Consider the following 26,405-nt stretch of genomic DNA (forward strand, 5'->3'; position numbering starts at 1 on the left):
TGTGCCTAATTTTAATTTGGCATCCACTTTACAATGCTTCTCTTCCTCTCCCCTCCTGCCTCCAAAGCCTCGGTTTTTCTCTGTCCCTTCATCTTTAACCTCTTTCCTTTTTTACCTCTTTTCTCTGGCAGCCAGAGTAACCCAATACCCTTCCTTCCAAACTTCTCCGTTCCCTTCTGCATCTATGCGTAGTGACAGAGCACAGCCCTTATCATGAGGAGAAGATGCAGACTGAGACTGAGCTGAATTTCAGCTTTTGTTTTTCAGCATTCTTTTTGCCTTCTGTTCGCAACCTGCTGCTTTCCATTCCACTGAAACAACATATGCCCATTTCTAAGGAAATGGCTTGAAAACTGCATTTGTTGTTTTACAAAATATACATGAGTTCCATCTAAAATACACAGAGTTTAGCATATACGCAGGATTTAGCACGTAGTATTTAGGATTTAGTAGGTGCTTATGTGGCGATGGCTGTTTTACATGTCAGTCTCATGCAGGAAGTCTAAGGGAGAGGATTGTGTTTATTTTTTCTGAAGCATTTTATCTTCAGAGTGAAAATTCAGTGGCCATATACTTCCCTTATTGTGGCACTGTGTTTCCCAGGTGGTGCTTTGAAATATCTTGCTATCTAAGGTCTGAACTGAATCTGCATTGAATTTTGAAGGTTACAGAACCTTTTCCACACGGAGTTAGTGCTGTGCATCTCTCTCACTTCCAGATTACTATTAAAGCTCTCTTGTAATAATTTCTGTGCCCCTGTGTATTTATTCTTTGCTCCTACCTGCATCGCCCTGCATCTGTTGTGACCTATCTTCCCGTATAGTCCAGCCCTGCTGCCCCACAGGGCGCAGGGAGGAGCCAAGCCAGGTGAATATTTTGTGCCTTTAGATAGATTTTTATTGGGCTGTGTAATCTGAGATGCCCAGGGTACTTATGACACCATACGAAATGGTTTATGCAGCTAGGGTCTCATCCCCTCGACCTTCTTCCTTAGTCACATGCATACGTGTGCACATTTGCCATTTGCTTTAAAATGAGCGTGAATACATTTCTGAAGGATGAAGTTCTTGATTAAACAGGCATTGCAATCTGTACCAAAAGCTGTTCATACCTTAGTCAATGTTTTGATATTTGCGTGCTAATCAGTTATTCTTTATAGCTATTTATCTATTTTCTGCCAAATTCATCCTTTTTTGGAATTGTAAAATTTTATCATGCAATAGATACTACATTGTTATTCTTAGTAGTGGGCTCAGTAGGTACACGTATTGGAAGGAATAAAAAAATAAAGAATGCAAGACCCTAAAGTTATATGGTTTAATTCTCCTTAATCTGAACAAAAAGAGCCTGTTAGTAAGGTTAGGGTAAATCCTTCAAGAAAGGCCATATTTCATGTACATAATGCTTTCATTCATGCTGGGAAATGGGGGGAAAACCAAACAATAACAGCTGTTCTGAGTTATGAACACACATCCTGCTCTTCTGTTTGTTAAAGATTTTAGGTACATTTAAGGAAAAGTAGCAAATGTCTGTGAAATGAAACTCAAATTCCTATTGCTATAGGTTGTGCTCTTCTGATATTTTTTCCCAAATTTGAAAGTTTTTTTCAGAATCCTCCTATTTGTAGCAGTACTTTCAAAACAGATTGCTTAAAGCTCTGATATATTCATTTGTACAATTAGTTAATATTGTATTTGACTATGTTTGACAGAATTTTTAGAACTAATGACTTACTTTCATAGAGTCATAGGAAAGTGATTTATTACATTGTTTTATGAGTAGCTTGCAATGAAGTGCTTTCTGTTGACAGAATGGCTATACGCCACTGCACATAGCTGCCAAGAAAAACCAGATGGACATAGCAACTACATTGCTGGAATATGGTGCTGATGCCAATGCTGTAACCAGACAGGGTATCGCCCCTGTACATCTTGCCTCTCAGGATGGCCACGTGGACATGGTGTCATTGCTTCTTACTAGAAATGCTAATGTAAATCTCAGTAACAAGGTAAATATTCCCCCTGCTTGGTACAAAGGCAATAAACAAACACGGTGATGAGAAGGATAGGGGCCTGGAAATAAATTTTGTCCACTGTGATTCTGCAGGTTTTGAAAACCGCTGCAGGTGTTTGAATACACATCATCATTTCTTCTAGCAAAGAGAGCATCATGCAGCATGGCATGTCACATTGAATGAACTGTATTTCATAGTACCCAAGTTTTGATGATAGCACATGCTGCAGAGGAACTTAATAATCCATCTCCCTTCCTTCCATGTTTGGCTAGTCTACCAAAACATGCCCAGAGAGAAAACATCTTCCTCCCCGCAGTGGTTAGTGGGGTCAGCACGTGTCATTTGTGAGCCTCTAGATATACGCCTGCCCATTAAGCAATGGTAACAACTAACTTGTTAAGGGAAGCTGATTTTTTTTTCATGGGATAATAACAGCAAGGTTTTCTGAGATTTTGTTCATTAATATAAGTGATTCTTCCTCCCCAGAGGGTGTTCCTCAGAGCACAGTGACTTTTGGTGTAATTTCTCTTGGGGGCGGGAAAGGAAAGTTGGTAGATTTTAGTTTCTGTATGTATGAATTTATAGGCTATTAAGTCTGCTCTACAGTAATGTTTCTAGCAAATGTGCAGCCTTAATTTTTTAAATGCCCCACTAGATATCAGAGATGTTGTAAAGTGCAGTTTCAGTATGGATTTATGTGGCTAAAGTAGGAAGGCAAGAGACAAATTTTTCACAGAAAATATTTCTTATTCTCAGCAGGTAGAAAGACTCAGTGTCCTCTGAGGCTGTGGGTGATGCTGCACAGGGCTGCTGTGTTTTCCTGTTTCTAACTTTCAGTTTGGTTATTTTTGGGCCCTCCTTCAGGAAGCTTCTCTTGCAGATTGAGACTCGGGAAAAAATCAACAATCAAGTGTGTGGGCTTATGCAGTGCAGGATGTACTTTGTATCCCCACAGGGCCATTTGCCATGTACACATTCTGTATCACATTGGCTATCATGGTTTTGCTTTGCAGCTTGATTGCAGCTGCTTGGCATTTTGATTCAGTCCCACCAGAGGTTAATTACCTGCAAGATCCTTCAATCTGTTACTGTTCAGTTGTAATCTCTAGTTTCTCATTATACTGATAACACCACCTTTCGAAAATAGTTCCTCTGTACTCACTTAGGGGTGCACGTTTCCTCCAAGCTCAGCACCTGTATTTGAAGCCAGATATTTAAAGCACACTAACTTTTGAGTGTTGCAATGGGAATAAAAAGAGCATTTGTTTTCTTCAGGATCCACAGAATGGTTGGGAGCTGAATATTCAGAGCCCCAGTGTGGGCACTGAGCACTTATTAAATCTTTTCAGAAGGTTTGACCCATAATATCCAGGCTCCATTAGGTAATTTCCAGTTGGTTACCGTTACATATTTGTGTAATGTGACCCACCTAAGCGGGACTGTTACCAGGATTGCATGTTTGAGTGCAGTACAGTGAGATGTCCTCAGCAGTTACTGCCTCTGGTAGCGAGTCCACTGTGGATGTGAGTTTGGGTTCAAGGGTAGGAAACTTAGCAAGTGTTTCTGCCTGATGTGCCAACTGCTGCCACCCACTCTTCTGTCATGGTGCTAAAGGCAGTAGGAACAGGAGGAGAGGAAAAAAAACTGTCATTTGCAAGTAAAGGATATTCTTTCCCATTCCTAACAACATCCTCTCAGCAGATTCTCTCTTCTCCCCCTTTTACCTGAGGTCTTTTATGTGACAAAAAGTTGCATAACTTTCTGAGGTTTTAAGGATTTTAGATCTCAAGCTTCAGATAAGAAAAATAATGAGCTATCCAAAAAGTAAGAGTGTCAGTACATGTCATCTAGCAAGTCTGTATACTCCCTGGGTGGAGAGAAATGGACCTGATTTCAGAGAAATGTAGTTTTATCTTTTCTGTTTGTGTTTGAAAATGATCAAATAGAGAAGTAAAAGGTAAGGATAAATCTGAGTGACTGTTACTTCTAGAAAACTTGTAGAAGTGTAAACAATAATTCAATATTTCTTTTAAAATTTTACTCATTCTAAGGAAGTGAATTAGTCAGGAGATAAAAAAAATACTATGTGACTTTTTCTTAAAGTGCTATAATTTGCTACCCCACATTGAACGCTGCATGAAGAAACGTTACCTGTCTAAAAGAAACATTATCTTTCTGGCTTTCAAATTGTACTTTCTTGCAAATCAAAATGTGATTAGGAAGCACATTACACAGTGAAAGTGGAATTTATAATTTCTTGAAATTCAGTAGGATGTTTTGAGTCTTACTGATACCTGAATTTGCATTTTAGTATTCATGTCCCTCCTGTAAATATTGTTAACTTGTTGCTTCTAATTTACAGAGTGGACTGACGCCACTCCACCTGGCTGCTCAAGAGGATAGAGTCAATGTAGCAGAGGTTCTTGTTAACCAAGGAGCTGCTGTTGATGCACAGACGAAGGTACAAACACCACTGTCAACATGAATTATTTCCTTTCAGAGAGGCATGAACCTGTAGACTGGACTAGTCATCGATTTCAGGGTGAAACTGAAATAACAGCAGAGAAAGACTCCATGTAATCAATTATTATAGAATATATTCTGAAAACTGAAGATATGTAAACTTGAATGTTTAGTGTTATGCTCAGTTTTTGAGCAGTAAACTTATTTCTTGCCAAATATTTAGATCAATGTAGATTTAGATTGTATCCTACTATTGTGTTTCACTGAAGGTAAGTGGGATTGATCTGTTTTTTATGCAAGGAAACTTTCAGAAAAGCTTGCGCTCTCTCTACAGAGGATCATATAATCTTTCACCATATGCAAACTCTCATCTGCTTTTGGTATTTTTTACATGTTGCACGTACTTTTCATTCAGCTGACAGTAGAAAAAAAAACACAGGAGAACCGTTACTTCAAACATCTGTATTTACAGCAAGAGAAACAATGTGAATGCAATGTAGGCATTCCTGGCTGTTAAGTGGTTAATACTTTTTCCCATGACTTAAGAGACTTTATGAAACGAAGTAGTCTCCTTTCCCTGAGCTGATACTAAATAGCCATCCATAGACATGATTCTGCAAGTAAAGCCATTGTTCATTTGTAAAGATTACCCCCTATTCCTACAGCTTGATGCAGCCTTCATGACTGCATGCCTCTGAATTTCTAAGCCCCTTTGTTTTGCAAAGCATAGTGAGGTGAGCTATTTCATCATATGGGTACATTCTAGGGAACTGACTTTTTCTGGTGTCCCAAGTTCAGACTAGACCGTTGTTCTCCTGATGGTAAACATTAACCTGTTAGGTTGTCAGTAAATATTGCTCTACTCTACCTTCAAAAATAATATTAGAGATGAAACATTTAACTCTTGAGGACAAATTTGAAATTCTTTATCATGGTTTTCTAATATGAAATACATATATGTGATGGCGTTCCATTTCAGATTTACTTGCCTAAAAATAGTTTTGCCTAAAGTAAATATTTGGACTCCTAAATAAGAGATCTGACTTTCCAAGGTGCTTGGGGGTGCTTTGGAGACCCCAAGCAATGATGCCTCCCACTTCACAGTATTGGTTTTAAGAGCGATGTCGTGAGTAAATTCCAAGAGCCTGTGTACAAATGGATTTATGCTCACTGACAGTGTATACGGTGCTCAGAATTTAATGATAATGATCTCAGTGTTGATTACTCTTACATTTGTGATGCATTGTCTAGATCTCGGAGTCATTCCTTTAGCTGGATAAGAAATCAGTTGTGATTAAATACGTGGACTGTAGTTGATCAACTCAGCTAAATGAACCAAGTCTCACAATCTGACCTGCACTCTTTGTGCAGCTTTCACAATTCTCTGCTAGGTGTGCACCACAAGTTAGGTGCTGTGCCTGCATCCCAGAAATGTCCAGGTGTGTCAGACTGTCCAGCAATATTATCTTTCTGTCATCACACTGACATCTCAGAAAGGGCAGAATCCATCATCATCTCTGGTGCAGCTCAACTGATTATAATCCGTGGCAGAGGGAAAAGTCATTGTTATGTGATTTTGCTACTGTGTAATTCCAACTGTACCGGCAATTGATTTCAATGACATTATTCTGACATGAAACTGAAATAGTTCTGCTGAAATCCCAGGAGCTTCCCCAGCTTTATACTTTTGTAACATATCCTCAGCCTATATTTTACAGATTAATCAGTCTGGGTTCTTATCTGCTAAATCATTCAGCAGCAGATGAGATCTGCCCTGGTTCATTCTTTGCATGATTTCCTCAGATGTATATGGTTGCCTTTCTGGAGATAGTTCCTATCTGGTTTTGATTTCTGTAGCAAGACATTGCAGAACCTGCTCTTTTAACTTGGTCAGAGCCAAATCGCCTCCTAGCCCATACAACTTATCTGTGAGTGTTTGCCTTTCTCCCACTCTTCTCTGTCCCAAATAGTAAATAGTCTAAGGAGACATTTACATTGACAGGTGCAGGCAGTCACGTGTCCCCTTTGCCTGCTCTCCGATGTCCAAATAGGATCCAGTTCTGGACGAGTGGCCTTTTACTCACATTAGCATGGTGGAAACGTCTGAGATACTGTCACAGCTGAGAGGCAGGGCATGTTTGTTGGGTCTCAGGGCCAGCCTGGCACAGTTGCAAGCTCTGTACTAAACTTTAAGCCTGGCAGGGTTCCAATGTGGTGGAGCAGGCATGTCATTTTGTAGAGACACACAGAAAAGGGGCTTCGGTTTCTCATTCAGAGATCTCCTCTGGGTGGAGCTGAATTTCTTAATTGTATCTCTGAAAATTGAACTAGTCAGTACGTAAAACCATGCACAGGGAAAAAAATGCAGTCATATTTGACTGCAGCATGAATCCTGTCATCCATAATAGTCATATAATTTAAAAAAAACCAACAGTAAGTCCCTTGTTGTTCACCTTCATTCCTCAGTTATATATGCAACTAGTGCAAGTAAAGAATAGTTTCCCAGTACACATTTGCTTCCATGGGACTGCCCCATAGTTGCCAGGAAGCGGGGCAGGGACTCATAGGTCAGGCAAAGTCATGGTGTATTTAAGCAGAACTACTTTGTGGTGTAACAAATCACCTGTCTGGGAAAACGTGCATTATTAATCCTCTAGGCTTCTGTGGTGAAGAACACCCGCAATGGCTTGTCCTCCTGCCTACCATGCTAATTCGCCCTCTCTGCTGTAGGGGGACTCTCTGCTCCTTAGGAAGAAAGTGCCCACGTGCCTTGCAGGATTGTGTTAGAGTGGAGTGAGCTTGATGCTTATTCACTGGATTCTGCAGAGTCCCATCTGCTGGGTTTGTGCAGTGGTGAGCCCTCCAGGCTCCACACAGCCAGCCACATGGAGGTCGTCTGCCAGATATCCACGCACTACCACCTGTGATATAAGAAAAGTGCCAATGCAGTACCATGTATTTTAACATGGAATAGTTTCTAGATAAAATGATGATCATCTTGAGTTCCTAAGGAAAAAGCTGACAAGATCTGAACTTCTACAATGACGGAAAAGTGTTATGCTGTAAGAACTACCATGCCTTGACCTCATGTTCTATGCAGGTGAAGTTTAGATGATTGGCTTGTAAAATAGCAGCTCTGTAGTTACAAGCTCTCTTGTTTAGATGGATTAACTGTTCTATGGGAATAAAAGGTCTGTGCATGCTGCCTCTGAAACTGGTGAGCAAGGTACAGCAACAGCTGAGTTGGCTTCAGAAGCACTGTTGCTGTGCTTGCATGTTTGCACGATACCGTCCAGCATGTCCAGTGCAGATTCATGACTTTGGACACAGAGTGGCAGACATGTGGCCATCCATCCCTTAAAAGTCAGTGAAGCCACACAGCTTAGAGTGGCATTATATTGGGGATCTCTGCTACCAGCAGCGTGACCACTAACCTTCTGTTTTCTTCTCTCCATTTCACATCCATACACTTTTGTTACCCCAGTTATTGTGGTCTAGATGACTATTCAGTAGTCTTTTTTTCTTTGTTTTTTCTTTGTTTAGATTCTCTCCTTATCATATTCCTCATTTTCCCAGGTTAAGTAAGCATCGGTTATGTCACTCCAGCAATCTGTCAATAAACGGAGAACACTTAATATCCTAGCAGGTCATTCAACTTCTTGGGTAGGGACCAATGAGTTATCATCTTCCACCTCTGGTACATGTTCTTTAATCATCATTTATATATAACTTACACTCCCTGTGAAAACATCTAGAGTTTGCAATTCCGACACATGGGAGTTCTTACTCCTGCTCAGGTTCTGAGGGCCACACACGATTGGGGGTTTTCAGGTGATTAGAGGAGAAGATTGCGAAGAAACATATTTTGTATCTTGAAGCTATAGCAGGGAAGAAAAAAATCTAATATTACAGAAAATCTTTTTTGCGGGAGATTAGTTCTGTATGATTAAGATCAGTTCTGGCACTAAAACTTGAAACTCAAAATTGCTCTCAGACCTGAACCATTGCAACTGTGGTTCTTTCTTGGAGTGGTTTCCCCCTCAAGAAATTTTTTTCCTGAAGTTTGTTGTAGAAAAAGGCATGAAAGGAAGAATAGCTGCTGGTTTTGAAGTCCATTTATTGATGGCGTTACGGGATCCTTCTGGTTCTGCTGCATCAATTAACTAAATAGCCTATAATCCCAGAGCTGCAGGAGTCTGTCTCAGTCAACGCTGAAGAGTAAACAACACTGATTTAGCACACCAGAACTAGTGCTTGAGAGACCACAAGGCTGCTCCTGCCACTTGCAGATGGGATTTTGTTATGTGGTTTTAAGCCTAGCCGTGTTAGACTGAGCTCTAATTGATAAGCCACGGAAAACACCTTACCTTAATATGCAAGAAGCAAATAATAGAATGGTGGAAAAGTAACAACACTAAAACGGACTTCAGGTGGTGAAGCTTCAGAGCTGCTTCAAAACCCTTCACATTTAGAAAGCTTTAAAAACTGAGTTCAGTGTTCATAGAAGGCACAGTAGGGTCCCACTGCAAAGGCAGCAGTTTTTGTCCATTCTGACATTTTTGTGTCTGAATTTAGGTATATTAAAGAGTTTTTGATGCTGAAACTCTGTGTTATGCAGTATCATGCTTAACACAAGGAATGCTCATCTTACACATAATATTGGGAGTTAAAAGTCAAGCTGAAGCCATGGCTGTGAGCAGATATTCTTTCTCTGGTGGTCATGTTGAGTGTGTAAAAGCTATAATGGTACATGTGATGTTGGTTTTGTTGCAGGGCTTTTGTATTGAGAGTTGGCATGAGTAAATACTGTTTCATGGCTCAGCAGGTCTCCACATGTCATTTTTCAACTGTTTATCCCATTGGATAGTGTTATTGTAGGATACTAAATTACCATGATGGATTGGCAAAGGAAGACTGACGAGAGAAGAGTGCTGGTTCAGTCAAGGATGAAGAGCAGGATTTGGAGCTTTGATCTCAGTGCAGATCATTTTAGTCAAACAGTTGCTACACTGCATTTGGTGTTGGGCCTCTGCCAGGGGAATTGATGGTCTCACAGTCCCTGGTTGACGACTGTCTGGAAAATAAAGCCAGTATTAAACTGTCTTTTGTTCCTAAAACTGTAGTATTGGTAGGAGATAATGGTGACTGAGAGGTCATGATGTTCTTTTGGAGGTTGAGTTGGGCCTTTTATTTCAGATTTATTCAGGGCGATTTATTCGGGTCTGTCTGCCTCGTTCTGACAGGAGCCCCATACCAGCCTGAGTGCTACAGTGGTTCATAACAGCAATCCAGTTTTTCCATTGGAATATCTAATTTTCAGATGCAGAAAGAGATAGGATGGAGGCAGGGAGGGTGGGAAGTGCTATTGAGAAGAATTGCTTTCATATAGAATGAACAAATATAGGTATCTTCAGTATATCTTTGTGGTACATTCTCTCTCTCTCCTTGGCTCTTGGAATGTACTCAGTTGTTATCAAGACATTTGTGTAGAAATTTCCAGCCTAATAATGTGCAATAATGAACCTTTGCAAGGTACTGCAACATGTTAGGCCCCAATTCAGCAAAGCAGCAAAGTGTGTATGTACACATGGGTTTGCCTGTTTCATCTGATCAAGGCTGGATGCCTTTGTGATCTTTGGATCTAGAGCATTTTCTAGCCTTATCAACAATAATACTGTAGCTTCATTGTCTGACATTTACAGCAGAAAAACAAAAACAGAGCAGCTTGAGAGTCAGCATGACTAGAAAGATGCAGTAATTCAAGCTGTTAAGATTTATGGTTATTACCAGTGGAAGATATTAAAGTAATTCACTGACATGATATACAAGGCTTGTGACCATTTCCCTCAAAAAAATTGAAAGGCAAGAGAGTAAGGGATCCTTTGTGTTTGTGTGTTCCATTAGAATTGAAAAGCTCAGTATTTCTGACTTTTTTTTTTTATTGGCACTTATTCTTGTGGCTTTTGATAAGCCCTTCCCAGCTACTAACTCCCATATTGCTGCTCATTCTTTAAAACAGCTAGAAGCAGCATGGCAGTTGACTGCCTGAAGGTGATGCGCGTTAGAGCTGTATTAAACAAAAGCCCTGATTTTCTTGGAAGTAACTTTTTTAATATTAGGATGCCTGCTAAATCCCTTGGTGCTTTGCCAGTAAATATAACTCTGAACCTAAACTGCTGTACAGAAATGTGTATAATTGTGGGGCTGGGTTTGTTTGGTGGTTGTTTTTTTGTTTTTTTTTTTTTTAATTATTAATAGCTTTTGAAGCAAAATATTTTAGCCTCCTAGACACATTTCTATAGAGAATGATAGTAGCAAACCCAAGTAGCCATGAGAATTACTACTTTTATTGTTAATTTTGTTGTGTAATTGCAGAATCTGCCAGTCGGAGTGTTTCAGAAAAGTTAACAGAATATCTGTTTTCCATTAGGATGTTGGGATATAAATGTTATACCTTCCTGAGCTAGAAACAGTTGAATGCAGGAATCTGGACTGTAGCTGAGAAGCAAAGGATATCCTTTCCAGGTCTCAGGCATTAAAAGGGCATTTTGCTAATTAGTTTTATTTTGACCAATGCCTTCACTACAAACATTGCTGACAATAAACATGAAAGATGTCCTCTGGTGGCTGATAAGGTCTAACATACCCAGTGAGATGTGACCTGCTGTGTCAGATCTCTGTCACTCTGCTGTCAGTGATTGTGCTGCATTAGGCACTGCCTCATCAAGCACGACATGATGTGAGATGACCACAGGGTATAGCAAACTTAAAGCTCCCAGGCCCCTCCAGGAAGTTCAGACAGGAAACTGGTATTTTGCTGCCAGGCTAGCAGGTGCCCACATCCCTACCCAGGACGTGCGTGATGCCTGTAGCAGAGAAGCTGCCTTTTAGTGCACACGCCTCCAGCTGCCATACCTGACCAGGCCAGCAGCACCAAGAGCTTCGGAGGGAGCCTCCTTCAGTTTCAGCTCTGGGACACCAAGAGCTGTAGCAGGGAGAATAGTGACCATGTCACCATGGAAATCTCATGATTTCTACCATGCATTTGGAGGGGAAAGAGAAAAAGTTTACACTTAGTCTTTGATGTAAACAGCAGGCTGGTCAGGAGTGACAAAGAGCATCAATAATTACTCCTTTAGCCATTTATGAAGGTACCACATGTAAATCTTTGTATATACCATTTGTAGAAGGAAATTGATGTACTGCAGTAAATATCAGGGGTTTGATAGCTCCTTCTTCAATATTCATTTTTACAGGCTGCAGAGAGGAGCCTTTACAGATCACTTCAAAGGGAAAGTTGAGATCAGCTGGTCTTGGCTCTCTGATACTCTCCAGATTTTAATGTTTTAGGGTTATTAGCAGGGGGTTCCCAGCAGGTGGCCCTTGACTTTGGAATTCATCTCCCCAGTTGGTTTTATGATGTCTGATTTTTGTTGACCTTGCAGGTCATGTTAAGAGGCCTGTATTTTGAAGGGGGAGAAGGGAATTAAGTTCTTGTATGAAGAGGTTTCAGAGCATTTTTTTTTTTTTAGCTGATGTTTTGATTTGGCCATGTTTTAATCTGAGTTTATCTTTGGACATGTAGGAGCAGGGGCCGCAGAAGCTGCGTTTCACGTATCTGGCTGTGAGTATGCTCAGCATTCTGCTGAAGACTCAAGACTCTGGCCAGCTTAGGGAGCCCTGTCAGATTCAGACCCCGGGCACCGCTAGGAAGCTATTAGGCCAACCCTAAACTAACAGTAACTGTAAAATGAGGTCCCAGTGTTCAGTTAATGATGATTACATTTTAGCTAGAGCTCAGGCTCTTACCACTGTGTGCAACTATTCTGCAGGAAAAGTTCCTTGTAGTCATTTGGCATCTGATCCAATGTTCATATAAGTCAATGGAAAGTTTCATTCTGCTGATGCCAATGGAATTTGGATCTGGCGCTGTTTCTTGCAATGATTAACTCGTCCTGGTTGTCAAAGCTAGTAGTTTCTTTAGATGGCAAAGGGTATATAATTAACCGAAGAAAAAACACACCCCCTAATTTAAAGTAACTGGCACAGCTACCATCTCCTAGCATGTGTTAATACAACTGAAATTAGGTAACCTTGTGTGAAGTAGTATCAGAGGCAAAGTGACATGAAGAAAATGGTGTGTCTAAACCCATGGACACTTGGAACTTCCCTCTAGTGGAAATAGTTCACAATTGAGGTTTTCTCTTTCTTTCTTCTGAGCAGTTTTGACCTCCTGGTTTGAACATGTGGTGTAGTGCTGACTCCTGAACCCCAGGCTGACCTTGGACTTGCCTCCTCAGTGCTTTTGACCAAGTTGTCTAACCTAGCTACACCTCACTGACATGGATATACAAATGAAGGATGACAGGCTGCAGATTTTAACTCGCTGTGTGCCTCTACCTCTTGGGCACCAGGCTTTTCTTCTCAGAGCAGGAAAGCAAAAGCACTTTTTCACCTTTAAACACTGATGAGAGCAGCAGGAGCCTGGTCAATACAAGACCAGCCCATCTTTCAGCGTTTCTACCCACAAGTTTGGCTTTTGGATCTAGTTCCAGATCGTTCAATCCCAAGTAGTGTATTTTCCTCCTGTCCATGTTGCTGCTTTGGACTCTACCAGCAGCCAAGACATGCACCGTGGCTGTGTTTCCCCATATTTATTATAACTGACCAGACAGCCTCACATCCTACCCTTTTTCCGAAAGCAGAATTCTTGTAGATTAATAGCAGTGCACGTTTGCAGTGTATTTTACCATGTGTTTAGTGTATTTGTGTTCCTCATATCAGATTTGATTTTTACAGCCTAGCAATTAATTTTTCTATAAAAACTGGTAATAGAGTATGGGGCCAACACTGCATTGGAAGTCCCACAGAGTAGCAAAAGGACATATTACGCTGGCAGTGTAGTTTCATCCTGCTTGCAAAATGGGGAAGCCCCATGTGAACAAGGGCTAAGTTGACCCTTCTGGCATCTCAGAGCCCGTCAAGTGGGCCCATGAAACCTGACCTTTAAAGGGGAAAGGAATCCCGATGACTCACCTCAAGAGAGGGGGAAGCCCATTAATCCTTCTCCCTGAGCCAAGCAAAGCATCTGCTGGAAAGCCATCAAGCTATTAGTGTGAGTGGGGGGGAGGTTTGGGGAAAAGTGGGACCTCTGCATGCCATGGAGAAAAATAGCAAGTGTCCCGTTTAGAGGTAGCCATCTCCCGGAACTGTCCTTTGCACAGCTCTAGATTGATTATGTTTGTTAAGGAAGAAGAGATAGTGTTGTCTTGCAGGGAAGATAAGGCAGGAAAAGATAATTACTTCAAGAAAGATAATCTAATCATTTCTAATTCATTAGCATCTCAAGTCCAACTTTTTCAAAACTGCTAACAGTGTTCTCATGGACTAGAGATTAGAAAAAAAGCAGCAAGAGTAAGCTTTGGTCCTCTTTGTTTTGTTGCATTGTATGTTAAATGTTAACTGTTGATTAAAGTGTTTATTACAATTAACAAGTTTCAACATGCTGTTTGACTTATTTTAAATATGAGGGTTTTAAAGTGAGCGAGTTCAGAGTCAGCCTAGTGACTCCTGCTTTGCTACCAGGAGTAGTTTTTAAAAACCAGTAGTAGTTTTTTAAAATCTTGTCAGGTTTTTAAGTGATATTCTTCTTGTACTAACTGGTTTTAGAAAAATTTCCAAAATGTGTATACTTTACTCTAAAAAGCCATGTAGTTGTGTTTAGAGAATTCAGTGGGGGAGTCCCAGTGTTGACAAACTTTTTTAGTCTGTCCACTAGTAATGAAAAATAAGTAACAGGAACAAAAAGGATACATTCAACTTTCTCATCTTTGCAGTTGCCAAGAAACAGCAATTTCTTCCCGTTTGCATAACACAAGGCCAGAGACATGAAAAATTAGACCTTTTTGTCTTAGAGCCTTAATTCACCAGCTGGTGTTCCAGTTTCTGTAGGACTATATTGTTCTGGCAGAGCTGGCAAATCAGTTGCATTGTTTTAGATTTACCTTCCGGGTGTTTCAGTCAGAATGGATGAGCTGCAAATTGCACCGTAGCTGAGGCAGACCTCAGCATGCCTGGTTTTAGAAAGTTGTTATTACTTAGTTATTTACTTATTTGTTTATTATCACACTGTAGGAGCACCAAGCATGTGAACCTCATGGTGCAAGGCATTATACACACATTTTTTTGAAAAGGTGAGCTCTGCCCCAGAGACCTGATAGTCTGACCATTGGAGAGGAAGGCAAGTCTTTAATCAACATTGCATGTGTTGAAGATTACAGAAATACAAGGCATTCGGAGAGGTTCACAAAGAACGGGACTTGAATCGACATTCATGAGAAGTGTGTTTTTTTCCCAAGGTTGGAGGATTTTTCACATAGGCCAAAAAAATAAAGCTTAAAAGGATTTTTGCTGTTTCATGTCTGTTTTTTTTGTCAGCGGACGTGTGGGATATTCACATTTACTAATTGCTTACATCCATTCTAGATGGGATACACTCCTTTGCATGTTGGCTGCCACTACGGAAACATAAAAATTGTTAACTTCCTTCTGCAACATTCTGCAAAAGTTAATGCCAAAACGAAGGTGAGTTTTCTGCCTCTACCTCCCTCGTTCTGTGGAGGCGGCTTTTGCGCCGTGCCCACTGCAGCCTTTCCCTTTCCCTGTGCCTGCAGAACGGGTACACGCCGCTGCACCAGGCTGCGCAGCAGGGGCACACCCACATCATCAACGTCCTGCTTCAGCACGGCGCAGCGCCCAACGAGCTCACTGTGGTAAGTGCAGGGGGTCCGCCACGAGGCCGCCGCTTTCCCCTCGGGCTCAGTTGTCCCACCCCATGTAAAGCATTTGAGCAAGGGAAATGTGGAAAAAATGTGTGTGGTGGGAGAGGAAAAGAGCAGAGGAAGCCTATTCCCATTGCCCCCACATCCTTTATGCTATCATCTCTTCCAAAACTAGAACAGCAAACATCTGAAAATCTTTTCATTTTCATCCCATTTCTGTAAAGAGTTAAAAACTTAGGGTTATATATACTACTACCCAAAATATTTTTATTTCAGTCACCAACATGCAAACATTTATTTGACCTGTATTGTGCATTTGTCTACAGTTAATTAGCAGTTTCTACACTTAGCCTTGCTAACATTTAACTTCTGTTATAAATGTTTCAATTGCTAGAATGGAAACACTGCCCTCGCCATCGCTAAGCGACTTGGCTACATTTCAGTCGTTGACACATTGAAGGTGGTGACAGAAGAGACCATGACTACAATTGTAAGTACAGCTTAGTTCAGTAGTGAATGGAAGAATTTTTCCTAAGCCAGTGTATTCAGCTTTGTTTAGTTACGTGTCTACTGAGATTCCAGTTTAATTTCCACCTATTTCCTTTTGGCAGTATAAAGTGGATATTAAGTCAAATATGAGCAATGTATTTTTAAGGTAGTAGACATTATTAGGACGTATGCAGAAAGAGTACCAACCGAGCAGAAAATAAGCAGTGTAAATGACTGGTCATAGCTGCCATGTTTTTCTGCGCATCTTGTTGTTTAGGGCACAAACCACATGAATACGTGCTGGTTTGTAGTTGAAAAGACATGCCTACAGACTTGTATATATAGAAGTTGCTTCTGCCTTTTGAGAGGCTTTGCCAAGGGACTGATGTGTAATGGCTTGTATTTGGCCTAAGACAACCTATTCCAATCTAAAAAGTGGTTGGAATTTACTTAAAAGCACCTCACTGTGTAGTTTCTGACGTCTTCTGAAAGATGGTGAAAGGCTGTCTTCTGCAAGCAGCCACAGTCACCTCCTGCAGCCCCGCATATCCATTCACTGACACTCCAGCTTGTCTGCCTTGCCTCTCAGGAAGGGTTATTGCAGCGTTAGCCAGGAGAGATTGAAGGGACTAGCAATGGTCAAATATTACCTGCTATCAGAATAATGGTGATTCACAGAATCCAAAATATTTCTCAGAAAGATCTTTAGTTCATTAACGTTTTGCCAAATTGCTCTATGAAGAAAACAGTTTTGTGAGGTGAGGAGTCTCTATGCACCACCATAGTAGTAAAGCCAAAATTGGGTCTTAAGAACGTAAATGCAGAGCATTGGCTCCAAATTTGTTTTTTCCTTTCTGCAACTTTTTTTCTGATTAAAAAGAAAAAGAGAAGTATGTGCACGTATTTTTAGGCATATCAGAGACTGAAAACAGTTACTGTGTGTTCCATGTATTGTCATCATCCATTTGTGTGGTCTATCAGTGCAAGCAGGTGGTTGCAATACAATGAGCATTTGGGATGACAGGCGGATTTTAGCTCTGCTACTGCATGTGCCTTTTCTTCCTGTGACTTTCCTGGTTGTGGTCTATAATTCAGTAGCTTACAGAAAAACCACCACACAAAAGACAAATTTCAGAACAATAAAACATGAAGGAATATGCCAGAAAATAATCACGATTTTTTCTTACAGCTTCTCTCTAGGCTTTCTCAGGTACACATTTCTCTCTAGAAAGATTCCAAAATAGTTTTCCGCAACCTGAAAAATTTGATGGAGAAGATTATACAGGGTAGCATAAACTTGAATGATTGCCTAGTATACAAGTAGGTAGCTGCAGGAAAAGTAAAACCACATTTTTATGCTAAGAACTCCCAATATCACAAGGTCATTCTTAGCTTGTAGAACCAAGAAGCTGAGGGAGTTTGTGCTGCACAAGATGACTGATCATTTATGTTCTGTAGATGAAGAAGAGTAGAGAGATGGTGGGTCAGGCTGTGAGTTGTGCTAGAAGAAATGTTAGATGCTGAAAGGCCTATACTACCCCAAGTACCTACTCTCAAGAGAAGCCCAGAAATAATTTCCATTAAAATCAGAATATGCTGCTTATCAGTCACAAGTGTGTAATTGTCAGACTTTGGAAGTCTAGACGTGAAATCTGATTTACAACCGAGGGTCTAAAAACTCAGTTTGACTGCTGAGACTTATTTTTTGAGGCTTGTGGCTAAACAACTCCCAAAGGTAAATTTTATGAAGCCAGGGATGAACATAGCTAATTTTACTACAATTTATACTCAAACACCAATAAAAAAATCTAGTAGTGCCTGAAAAAAAAAAAGTCCTGTGATTTTGCTAGTTTAACAGCAATATGTTAAAAAGCTTTGCAAGTAATTCCCACAAAATGAAATAAATGTGATGTTTGAGCATGCAGGAGCTCTTCTGCCTACATCAAGTGATGGCAGTAGCCCAAGAAACATGAACTGCCAAATGAGTATTCAGAGGCCAGAGAAAAACGGAAATATTTTAAAATAAATGAAAATAAAAAAGCTATTTTGTCCTCCTGAACTTGTTAATGATTTCTTATTTGTATACGAAGGATGAGAAGTAATGATGGCTAAAAATAATATAATATAAAACCACTATAAAGATGGGAGCGGTTTTTGGTGTGGGGTTTGTTTTTCGTTTTTGTTTTGTTTTGTTTTGTTAATTCCACTGCACTCCTTGAATGGTAACTCTGCATGGTCTCCTGTGTAACCTAAAACTTTACCAGTGCTTGTTGTGCTGTACCCCAGCTGGAGAGTAAAATGTGCATGTGTGTGTCATTCATGGGATACACAGGTATTCTAGGAACAGATTTCAGGCATTCATAACATTTTTTTCCTGCTTTTATTTTTTTTTTATATTGGTCTTTGAGTCTGGATCAATATAAACATCAGGATGAAAATCAACCAACCACTTCTGACTGTCTTTCGTGCACGAATTCCTTAAGGGGTATCATTTAGCCTGCCTGTGGTTACAATTGTTCTCATTTGTGGGAAAAACACACAATTCATGCTGAGGCACCTCTGAAAAAAATCACATAGATTGAGCCCGCTCCCAAATTGCAGCATTTTTCTAAAAAGTGAAATACTTCCCTCAAAGTTTAGTTTAAATAGAGATGACATATTCCTGCTCAAAATTTAGATGACTATTTAAAGAGTTCTTATTAAAACCCTTAACGTGAAACTCTTTTCAGTGTACTTGTTTCTTCTTTTGATATCATCATCTTCCAGGCTTTCAGCTCATGCTTTTTCTGCTGTGAAAATTTGAGTATAGTTTAAAACACAAATATAATATTGCCTATTTCTGTATTATTTCATATAGTCTTTTTTAATGTATAGTTCAATGCATCTATAAAAAGGAAAGTGAATAAGAAGCTAAAAAAACTAAATCTTTTTTTGCTAACTGCAGATAAAAATATGTCCTACCTTGCATTTAATTTTTAAAATAACTATAATTATAAGAAAAATGATGCCTGCACTCTGAAATGATGTTCTTTCTTTGACAGACTGTAACAGAAAAGCACAAAATGAATGTACCCGAAACCATGAATGAAGTTCTTGATATGTCTGATGATGAAGGTATTAAAAAATAAGAAAACCCTCTCGCTTATTTTTCAGTCTTTTGTTGTTGTAAGAAATGTTTATTTAAAAAAAAAACAAGCAAACAGTATTAGTTGGATATGGTCTTTGCACATTTGTTATTGTTTTACATTGATTGTTTTGTTGACACATTTATAGTCTATGCTTTTATTTAATTATTTTGTTTATTTAAATCATGCAGTTCGTAAAGCCAATGCTCCTGAAATACTCAGTGATGCTGAATATTTGTCAGATGTTGAAGAAGGTATTTGTGCATTTTTGTATTGCAGTGGTATTTAACTTAAGCATCTTCCTTTTATTTTGTCTGTCTGAAATTTAATCCTTTCAGATAATTTTCTTATTACCCCACTAACAATAATTTCTGCTTTACAATTAAGAACGCTTTCAAAAATTCTTTGAGCTATTGCTGATAATCCTCTAATTTTTTCTGAATCTCTTACTCCCAATTTTTTAATCAAATTACCTTCAGTTTCCTGGAATAGTCCTTTTGCTGCTGCTTCTATAAAGTGGAGAATTGTTTTATTGTTGTAACTGAAAAATTAAATATCGGACAAAAGGGTCAAATACCAAAACACCTTGGAAGAAATAACTGATAGTGAAAGTGAACGGCAGAAGAAATGATTTTTTTGGTTTTGTTTTTTTAAATTCTGATGTGGATTAAGCTCTGAAATGGTTGATTTACATTGATAGTGGACTCTTAGCCTGGAAAGAAGTATTTTCAGTGGGGGTTTTTTTTGTTTGTTGTTTTTTTTTTAATTTTTTTTTTTTAATATATATAATATTTCAGTCATGATATTCAGTAAAACCACATCAGACTACTTCTGTCCTGAATAAAGGGGATGCTGCATTGGACTCAACATGTTGGTGTTTGTTAGTATTAAGGAAGTACTTTGTAGCTGAGATTTCATCTGCATCATCCTGCAAAGTGATGTGAAATCTGTGAGAGTAGCAATAAAGCCCTCTGTTTTCAGTGCCTCTAATAAGTCTCCTGAGCTATGTGCGCTAGCAGCCTGCCAATCCCAGCTCACTCCTCGGTGCTGGGCAGGCTTGACATGGCTTCAGTGGTCCCCAAGTATTTAAAACTCCTTTGGCAATTCCTTCTCTCCCTTATACCAGCATCCCTTGTTAGGTCAGACCTCTCCTGGTTTGGATGTGCAGGAGTCCATGCAAGTTTTGCCAGGAACTGCAGGTTTCCAGAGGCCACCGTGGGATTAGGTTCCGAGGTGACATTCAGAAACAGCAAGGTCTTGAGTTGATGAAGAGGATGACGGTGTCCTGAAGGCTTTTTTGTGTGTCCCAGTTCACTTGCATTAGAGCTGCTGTTCTTCCTGCTCTAGTAGGAAAACAAGTGACTGGGTTCAATTTTTTTGTGCTTCTTTAGTTAATCTCTCTTTCTTCCTCCCTGGTGATATGTTTACTTTTAATTTTTATAGCATTTAAGCAGTAAGGTGTAAAAGCTATTTAGCGAAGTTCATTGTCTGCAGCTCTTGTTTAATTCATGCATTGAGGCTTTTGGTTTGTTTTCAGTTTGTCATTGTGTTCCCGTTGCTGCAGTTCCAAATGGATAGTGTTCTCACCCTACACCTGTGTTTTACAAATAACTCTCTTAGGTTATTGTACTGTTCAAAATACTGTATTGTTTTAATTGACTGGAACACTGACGCATAACAGTGTTAGTTAATAGAGCAGTAACTATTGCCGTATCCCACTGCACAGCACGCGGCAAGGTACAGATGAGAAACACTCCTATATGGAATCTGAATATTAGAACCAAAGATGTAAAATGTGTCTTTTAATATATGGGATCATTTGTTTAGGCCAAATGCAAAGCCTGCAGGGATGTGCGAGATCTGTGGAAGGTTTTTATAGTCACTAACTCTCAGTTTAACAAAAAACAAACCAAAAATTAAGAATGCAGGTAATACGATCGATTCCTTGCCTAGAGACTATTCTGCACCTATGTTGTTACTAGGGGAGCTAAGAGACTGGTTTATATATAACCAGGTCATTTTCAAACCTAACACTGAAAGGGAGCTTTCAAATCAAATAACAGGTATTTTATTAATCTATGCTGAAGCATTCCAGTGTGTGCAAGGCATGCGATGAATTACAGGCTTTGAGGTAATAAGCACTGGCCTGTCTCTCTTTGCTGACTTGCACATCTGTAAAGACAATATACCGATGCCCATCCCCACAACTCCTCAATGTTGATAGGGTATTTACATATAATGCATCCACTTACGCCGGTAGAAATAGATATGTTCAAGATGGTAATGCACTCTGAGAAATCTCATAGCCAGGGAGCTGATTTCCAAGTGAGAGAAGGGCACAAATTTACCACCCAAATCCAAGCTCTCCATCACTTGGCTAACGTTCATGTCATCAGCCAAAACTCTTCAGTGAAAGAAACTTGTTTTAATGATTTCTCAATATGCCACAATCCTCAAGGTTTCTCTCATAAGAGAAATTGAAGGCTTGGAAAGTAGAGTCTCAGAGCTCAGAGGCAAATGTCAGGAAACTGTTTCCTTGCATTTATGTCTTTCTGTGCCCGCTAAATAAGTATTTACATGGAAATTGTGTAATTTCTCTTCCCAGTTTGGTTTGGAGTCAGACTGGTTGAGAGGAGAGACTTTTTCTTCCTTTTCCTAGACTACTCTAGCAATTCTGCCCAAATGAGGTTAAGCTGGGAAATGTTACACCACAAGAAAGAAATGGTGTTTTTTTGAAAGATATGAACATGATTTTGTGGGAAAAAAATGAGGGCTCATCTTCGTATGTAGCAGAAAGTTTTTAGAAGAATATAGAGCAATTCTGATGCACACTGAACATGTGCTCTGCTTTTATTTTTAAAGAGATTGCAAATCTTATAAATGTGAAACCTGAAACTGCAAGAACTGGGTCTTTCCTCTTACCATCTCCAGATGTGAGCTCGCACCCCACACCCTGCGCAGCTGCTGGGAGCCCCAGCGGTGCGCCCTGTGGCCACGGGGCTGGTGGGGAGCCAGGAATCGGACATGCTAAAGCACAATGCGAGCGGTCTGTAGGAGGCCTGGAGGGAACCCCCCTGCATGCTCAGCCTCGGAGCATCCCTCTGGGTGGGTGTAAGAGCTTTAATCTGGTGGAGAAAGCTGAAGCCCTGCTCGACTGCCACAACCCAGCAATGAACTCTGTCACAACAGCCCCCCCCAAGCTGCTGTTGCTGTCCCAGAGGCGAATGGACAGCAAGCAATGGAAGCTGATACAACGAAGGGTGAGACTATGTGGGCAGCTAAGGGAAAAGAATCCAAACCAAAAAACAGTTCAGGTGTTGAGAAATTAGACAGTCATTGTCAAAAAACACTTATTGTTGAGCTTTTAATGTTTTTTTATTTGGTCTTCAGTAGATAACAAAATTCTGGGTGTAAATAAGGACACTGTTTTAAACACATTTAATGGAGATTCCTCTCAGTGGGAGTAAGTATCATGCTAATCAATCCCTGGCAGATTAGACAGATGTCCTAACAGGACGTGAGTGCACACTGCCTGATCCCTGAGTAGGTGCTGAGGTACAGCAGTTTAAGTGCATTTAAGACAGGTTAGGGCATCCCCTTGCATGAAAGTCTGTTACCGATCATTTTAGGAGGGGTTGATTTATTATATTATTATGCTCAGAGTTTTCTGAGTTTCTTTGTCTCCATAAAATTTTACAGATTCATGAAAGTTTCAGTGGTTTGGTATTGGCTTTTGTCCATACTTGTGTGAAACCAAAACCTTGGCTACAACTAGAAGCCATCCTACTCTTCCCTGTGGCTGTACCTCTTCTGCCATCAGGCAGCTCTGGACAGGCTGTGATGAGGGAGTGGCGAGAGCTTCGGGGATCTTTAGCAAAGCCAATGACAAATGCTCATTTGGATCCCAGGCTATGATTAAACTTTGTTTGGGACTTTTCCTAAGCCACGTGATGCCTTCTCTCCTGCTGCCAGAGAGCTTGTATTTCTCACCGGCCTCTAAAAAGAGCACCTACCCTGCGCTCTTGCAATTCCCAGCTGTAGGAGACATGCTGAGGGACCAGAAAAAATGGGGAAAACGTGGGAAAAGGTACCAAAGGTGATGAGAGGTATGGAAAAGCTTCTCGGGAAGAAGAGAGTAATGAGAGGAGGACTGTCTATCCCAGAAAAAAAAGCTGAATGAGGGATAGGCTAGAACGTATACAATAGCAGGTGGCAAAGTGAGCAGTAACGCTTGCTGCCACTCCAGAGGTTCAAGAATATGGGGCATCAGTGAAACCAGCAAGAGGTACATTCATCAGCTTAAAAGGGCTGCTCTTCCTGCAACAGGTAGTTGAATCGTGTGACTCCTTGCACACATCCTTGGTGTGGGGAATGCAAAAAGTTTACACCAGTTCAAAGTGTAATTAGAAGAATTTTAAAAGGGGGAAAAAAATACCTGTTCATGACTACTAAAACCTCTTGCGGCTTTAGAAAATGTGTGCTCAAATCACTGCCAGCTAGAAAAATGTCCCGGAGGACTTCCACTGTTTCATGTTCTTATATTCTTCTGTGAAGTGTGGCTGCTGTCAGAGGCAGGGTATACTAGAACTGATGGGCCTTTGCTTTGACCTACTGCTGCTATTCTTTCCTGGATTTTGAACGGTTTCCTATACTTGTGATAGCTATGTTTGCCCACTGTTAACAGGGACATCATCTTTCTTCAACATGTAACATATTATGAAGGGAAGGATGGCAACTGCAGCAAAGCAATGCGGTGTTCTCTTTCTTTGGTGTTTTTTTCATCGGTGCCTCACTTTCTGGGCATTTCTATATCGTTTGTGTTCAGAGATGAATTTTGTCTTCAGTTTTCCATGGGACCTCTTTCTGCAGGAATACAGTGTGCTGTGAGCAAACACTGTGCTCGTTACCTGAAACGCAGAGGATTAGGCTGTGGCACCTAATTAAACAGAGTGGGATTGCTGAAACATGCACCACCCGTTCTGGTCCAGCCTCCCACGATCACAAAACAATGTCTGGAATTCTTTGAAATTACCACTCCTAGATGCAGCTTTTCCTTTGATGAGAGCATTTCATCAGAGTAATCCTGCTCTGGCTGGATTAGCTGCCGAGCAGGATAACATCTAATGTATTTTGCAGCTCAACTGGAATAGTTTTTTATCATTCTCCACCTTGCCTTTGACAAATGATGCTCCCAAAGAAAATGCCTCGGCTGCTCCTTACAGTGGCGCAGCGCTTGACTTCAGGTGTTGTAAGGGCAGAAGTTTCCAAATTTACCGGCCCAGTTCGTAGTTGCTTAAAGTTGCCCGTATCTCTCACCCTCTCTGGGCCACTTCATCACCTCCCAAGCTGCAGGCCATTTTCCTCAAACTCCTCAGTTTGCTCCCTGGACACGAGCACCCCAGGCTTTGGAGGGCGGAGAGGGAGTGGGGGCAGCACCCAGACCCGCCGTTGGCACCCACGCAGCAGCTGGGGCTCAACTCGCGCCTGTGCCCCCGGGGATGGCCACGGGGCACCGCCGGGCCCCCGCGCCCCTGTCCCCGGGGATGGCTGCGGGGCCGAGCGGGGGCGCGGGGGGAGGCGCCCGCCCCAGCCCCGGCGAGGGCGGGCGGAGCGCAGCGCCCTTCCCCGCGGCCCGGCAGCCCCGCGCTCCCTGCTCGGCCCCGGTATCAAGTTACAGAAAAACTACACCCTCGCAGCACCCCTATTTACATACAAATAACTGGAGTGCCTGCATTTATGTCACCGTTCAAGAGGCTTGCCAAGGGAGGCTGTAATCCAATCAGCAGAAGCTTTAAAGAGATGTCTGCAGAGTGATTGAAAGGGGATTTTTTTTTTTTTAAACCGTAGTCATTATTTTTCATTTTGTTTCATATTTGCAAAGAACTTTGATCTGAGTTGAGAGGACAAAGATACACATGTCCTAAAATACATACGAAGAGATCAAGATGTTAAGAAGATCTCAGTTGTTGTGTGGAAAGCGAATATGACCCACAGGGATTAGTTTGCTTGTGCTGGTTTGGAGATTAACTCTAAATCAGTGCTTAAGGACTAATAGGACTAATAGGAATTCTTGGAAACATCAGGGAAAAAATTCTTATAGACCAGGCTGGTGAAAATGGCTTTCCAAAACAGTAAGACTTTTTAAAGTTTAACTTAATATATAATGTTTCTGTTTCTGGTTTTTTGAATGCTTTCTGGAATGTTATGAACATTTTAGCTTTTAAACTGTTACTTAAAATACTGGTTGTTGCTGGGCTGGAGGAGAAAGTTGGTCTGTTTGTTTGCCGTTTGCAAAGCAGTAGCTGAAGGGGTATTTTTAGAATTGATTGTTAGTTTAAAACCAGAGCTCGCCGGTGGTTTCCTGAGTTAAGTGAATGGAAACTAGTCTAAACTCTGAATGAAAGTGGGAAACGTATAGCTGGGGTTGCGGAGTCACTTACCTTCGAGAACACGCTGTTAAACTTCTCTGTTGTGGAACTTTTACACACCTAAAATGCGTTCACAACAAAGAAGGAGAGCGTGAATGTCGGCAAGTAATGAGCTTACAGGGAGCTCTCTCTGCTCTGTGTTGTCGAAGGAACAGGGAAAAAAAAAAATCCTACAACTGCAAAAGGCATATTTTGGACTTGCTCTGTCAATGCAGGAATGTAGGTTTGCATGATGTAATGGTATGCAAATGCTGCTAGCGAGAGTGAGCTGCTCCGTTAACCCTTTCCGGCATCTGCCCTCCTCTCCGAAGATTTAACTTTCCTTCCTTTAATTTTTTTTCGAAAAAAACTAACCATTCTCGGTCGATGTCCGCGTATCACAAGTCTGGCGTTTTTCGACGGGTGACCGCCTCGCGTCGGTGGATTTTGGCTGCCGGACCCTCCGGGCGGCAGCGCCGATTTGCGCAAGGCTTTGTTCTGCTCCCGCGGGGCTGCGGGTGAGCCCTGCCCTCGCCCCCGCTAGCTGTGCCGTGAAGGGGCTTCAGAAAATCAACCTGGGAGTGTGAAGCAGTTCATTAAAAAAAAAAAAAAAAAAAAAAATCCCGTTTTACATTCAAACTTGGAAAGGTTACTGAGACGCACCTAAGGTGGAAGGCGGGCCTCTTTTTTCTTCGGCGTCCATTCAAGCTTGCTGCACTTTTCAGTACAGCTGGGCAACGAGGCTCTCTCTCACAGCCAAGTGGTGGTTTTTTTTTTTGGCATACAGAATAACCTAACTTTAGTTTGTCAGCTCGGGCTTTTTGGTAAGGAAAGCAAAAGTGAGTGCAATGGTGCAAAGTACAGAAGAACTCTTTAGCTTGCTTAAACGATTGGGCAAAAGTCATCCCTCGTGTAACTTCATTGGATTTATGTCAAGGTGGAGTTTTGCTTCTTACGTTTGCCCCCAATAAAATTATTTTCTCAGGCCTGTTCACAGGGTGGATAATTGACATACTACATGGAAAGAGCCTCAGGGAAAGTGGGGGTGATGGGATTGATTCCTTGCTGGCAAGCAGAGAAGGGCGTTATGACTTACTAAGCACACAAACATTTACAATACATGTAG

At 41.0% G+C, this 26,405-nt stretch overlaps 1 protein-coding gene across 1 annotated transcript in view; it reads left to right on the forward strand.

Annotated features, from left to right (window-relative positions):
• Positions 1-26,405, forward strand: part of ANK3 (ankyrin 3) — a 210,693-nt gene that overhangs the window by 109,597 nt on the left and 74,691 nt on the right. Inside the window, exons 17-23 of the mRNA XM_075154275.1 lie at positions 1,811-2,008; positions 4,377-4,475; positions 14,963-15,061; positions 15,151-15,249; positions 15,653-15,748; positions 18,789-18,861; positions 19,064-19,126. Of these exons, the coding sequence (XP_075010376.1) occupies positions 1,811-2,008; positions 4,377-4,475; positions 14,963-15,061; positions 15,151-15,249; positions 15,653-15,748; positions 18,789-18,861; positions 19,064-19,126 (727 nt within the window). The remainder of the gene's footprint in view (positions 1-1,810; positions 2,009-4,376; positions 4,476-14,962; positions 15,062-15,150; positions 15,250-15,652; positions 15,749-18,788; positions 18,862-19,063; positions 19,127-26,405) is intronic.

This window comes from Calonectris borealis, chromosome 7 (assembly GCF_964195595.1).
Source record: "Calonectris borealis chromosome 7, bCalBor7.hap1.2, whole genome shotgun sequence".
NCBI lineage: Eukaryota > Metazoa > Chordata > Aves > Procellariiformes > Procellariidae > Calonectris > Calonectris borealis.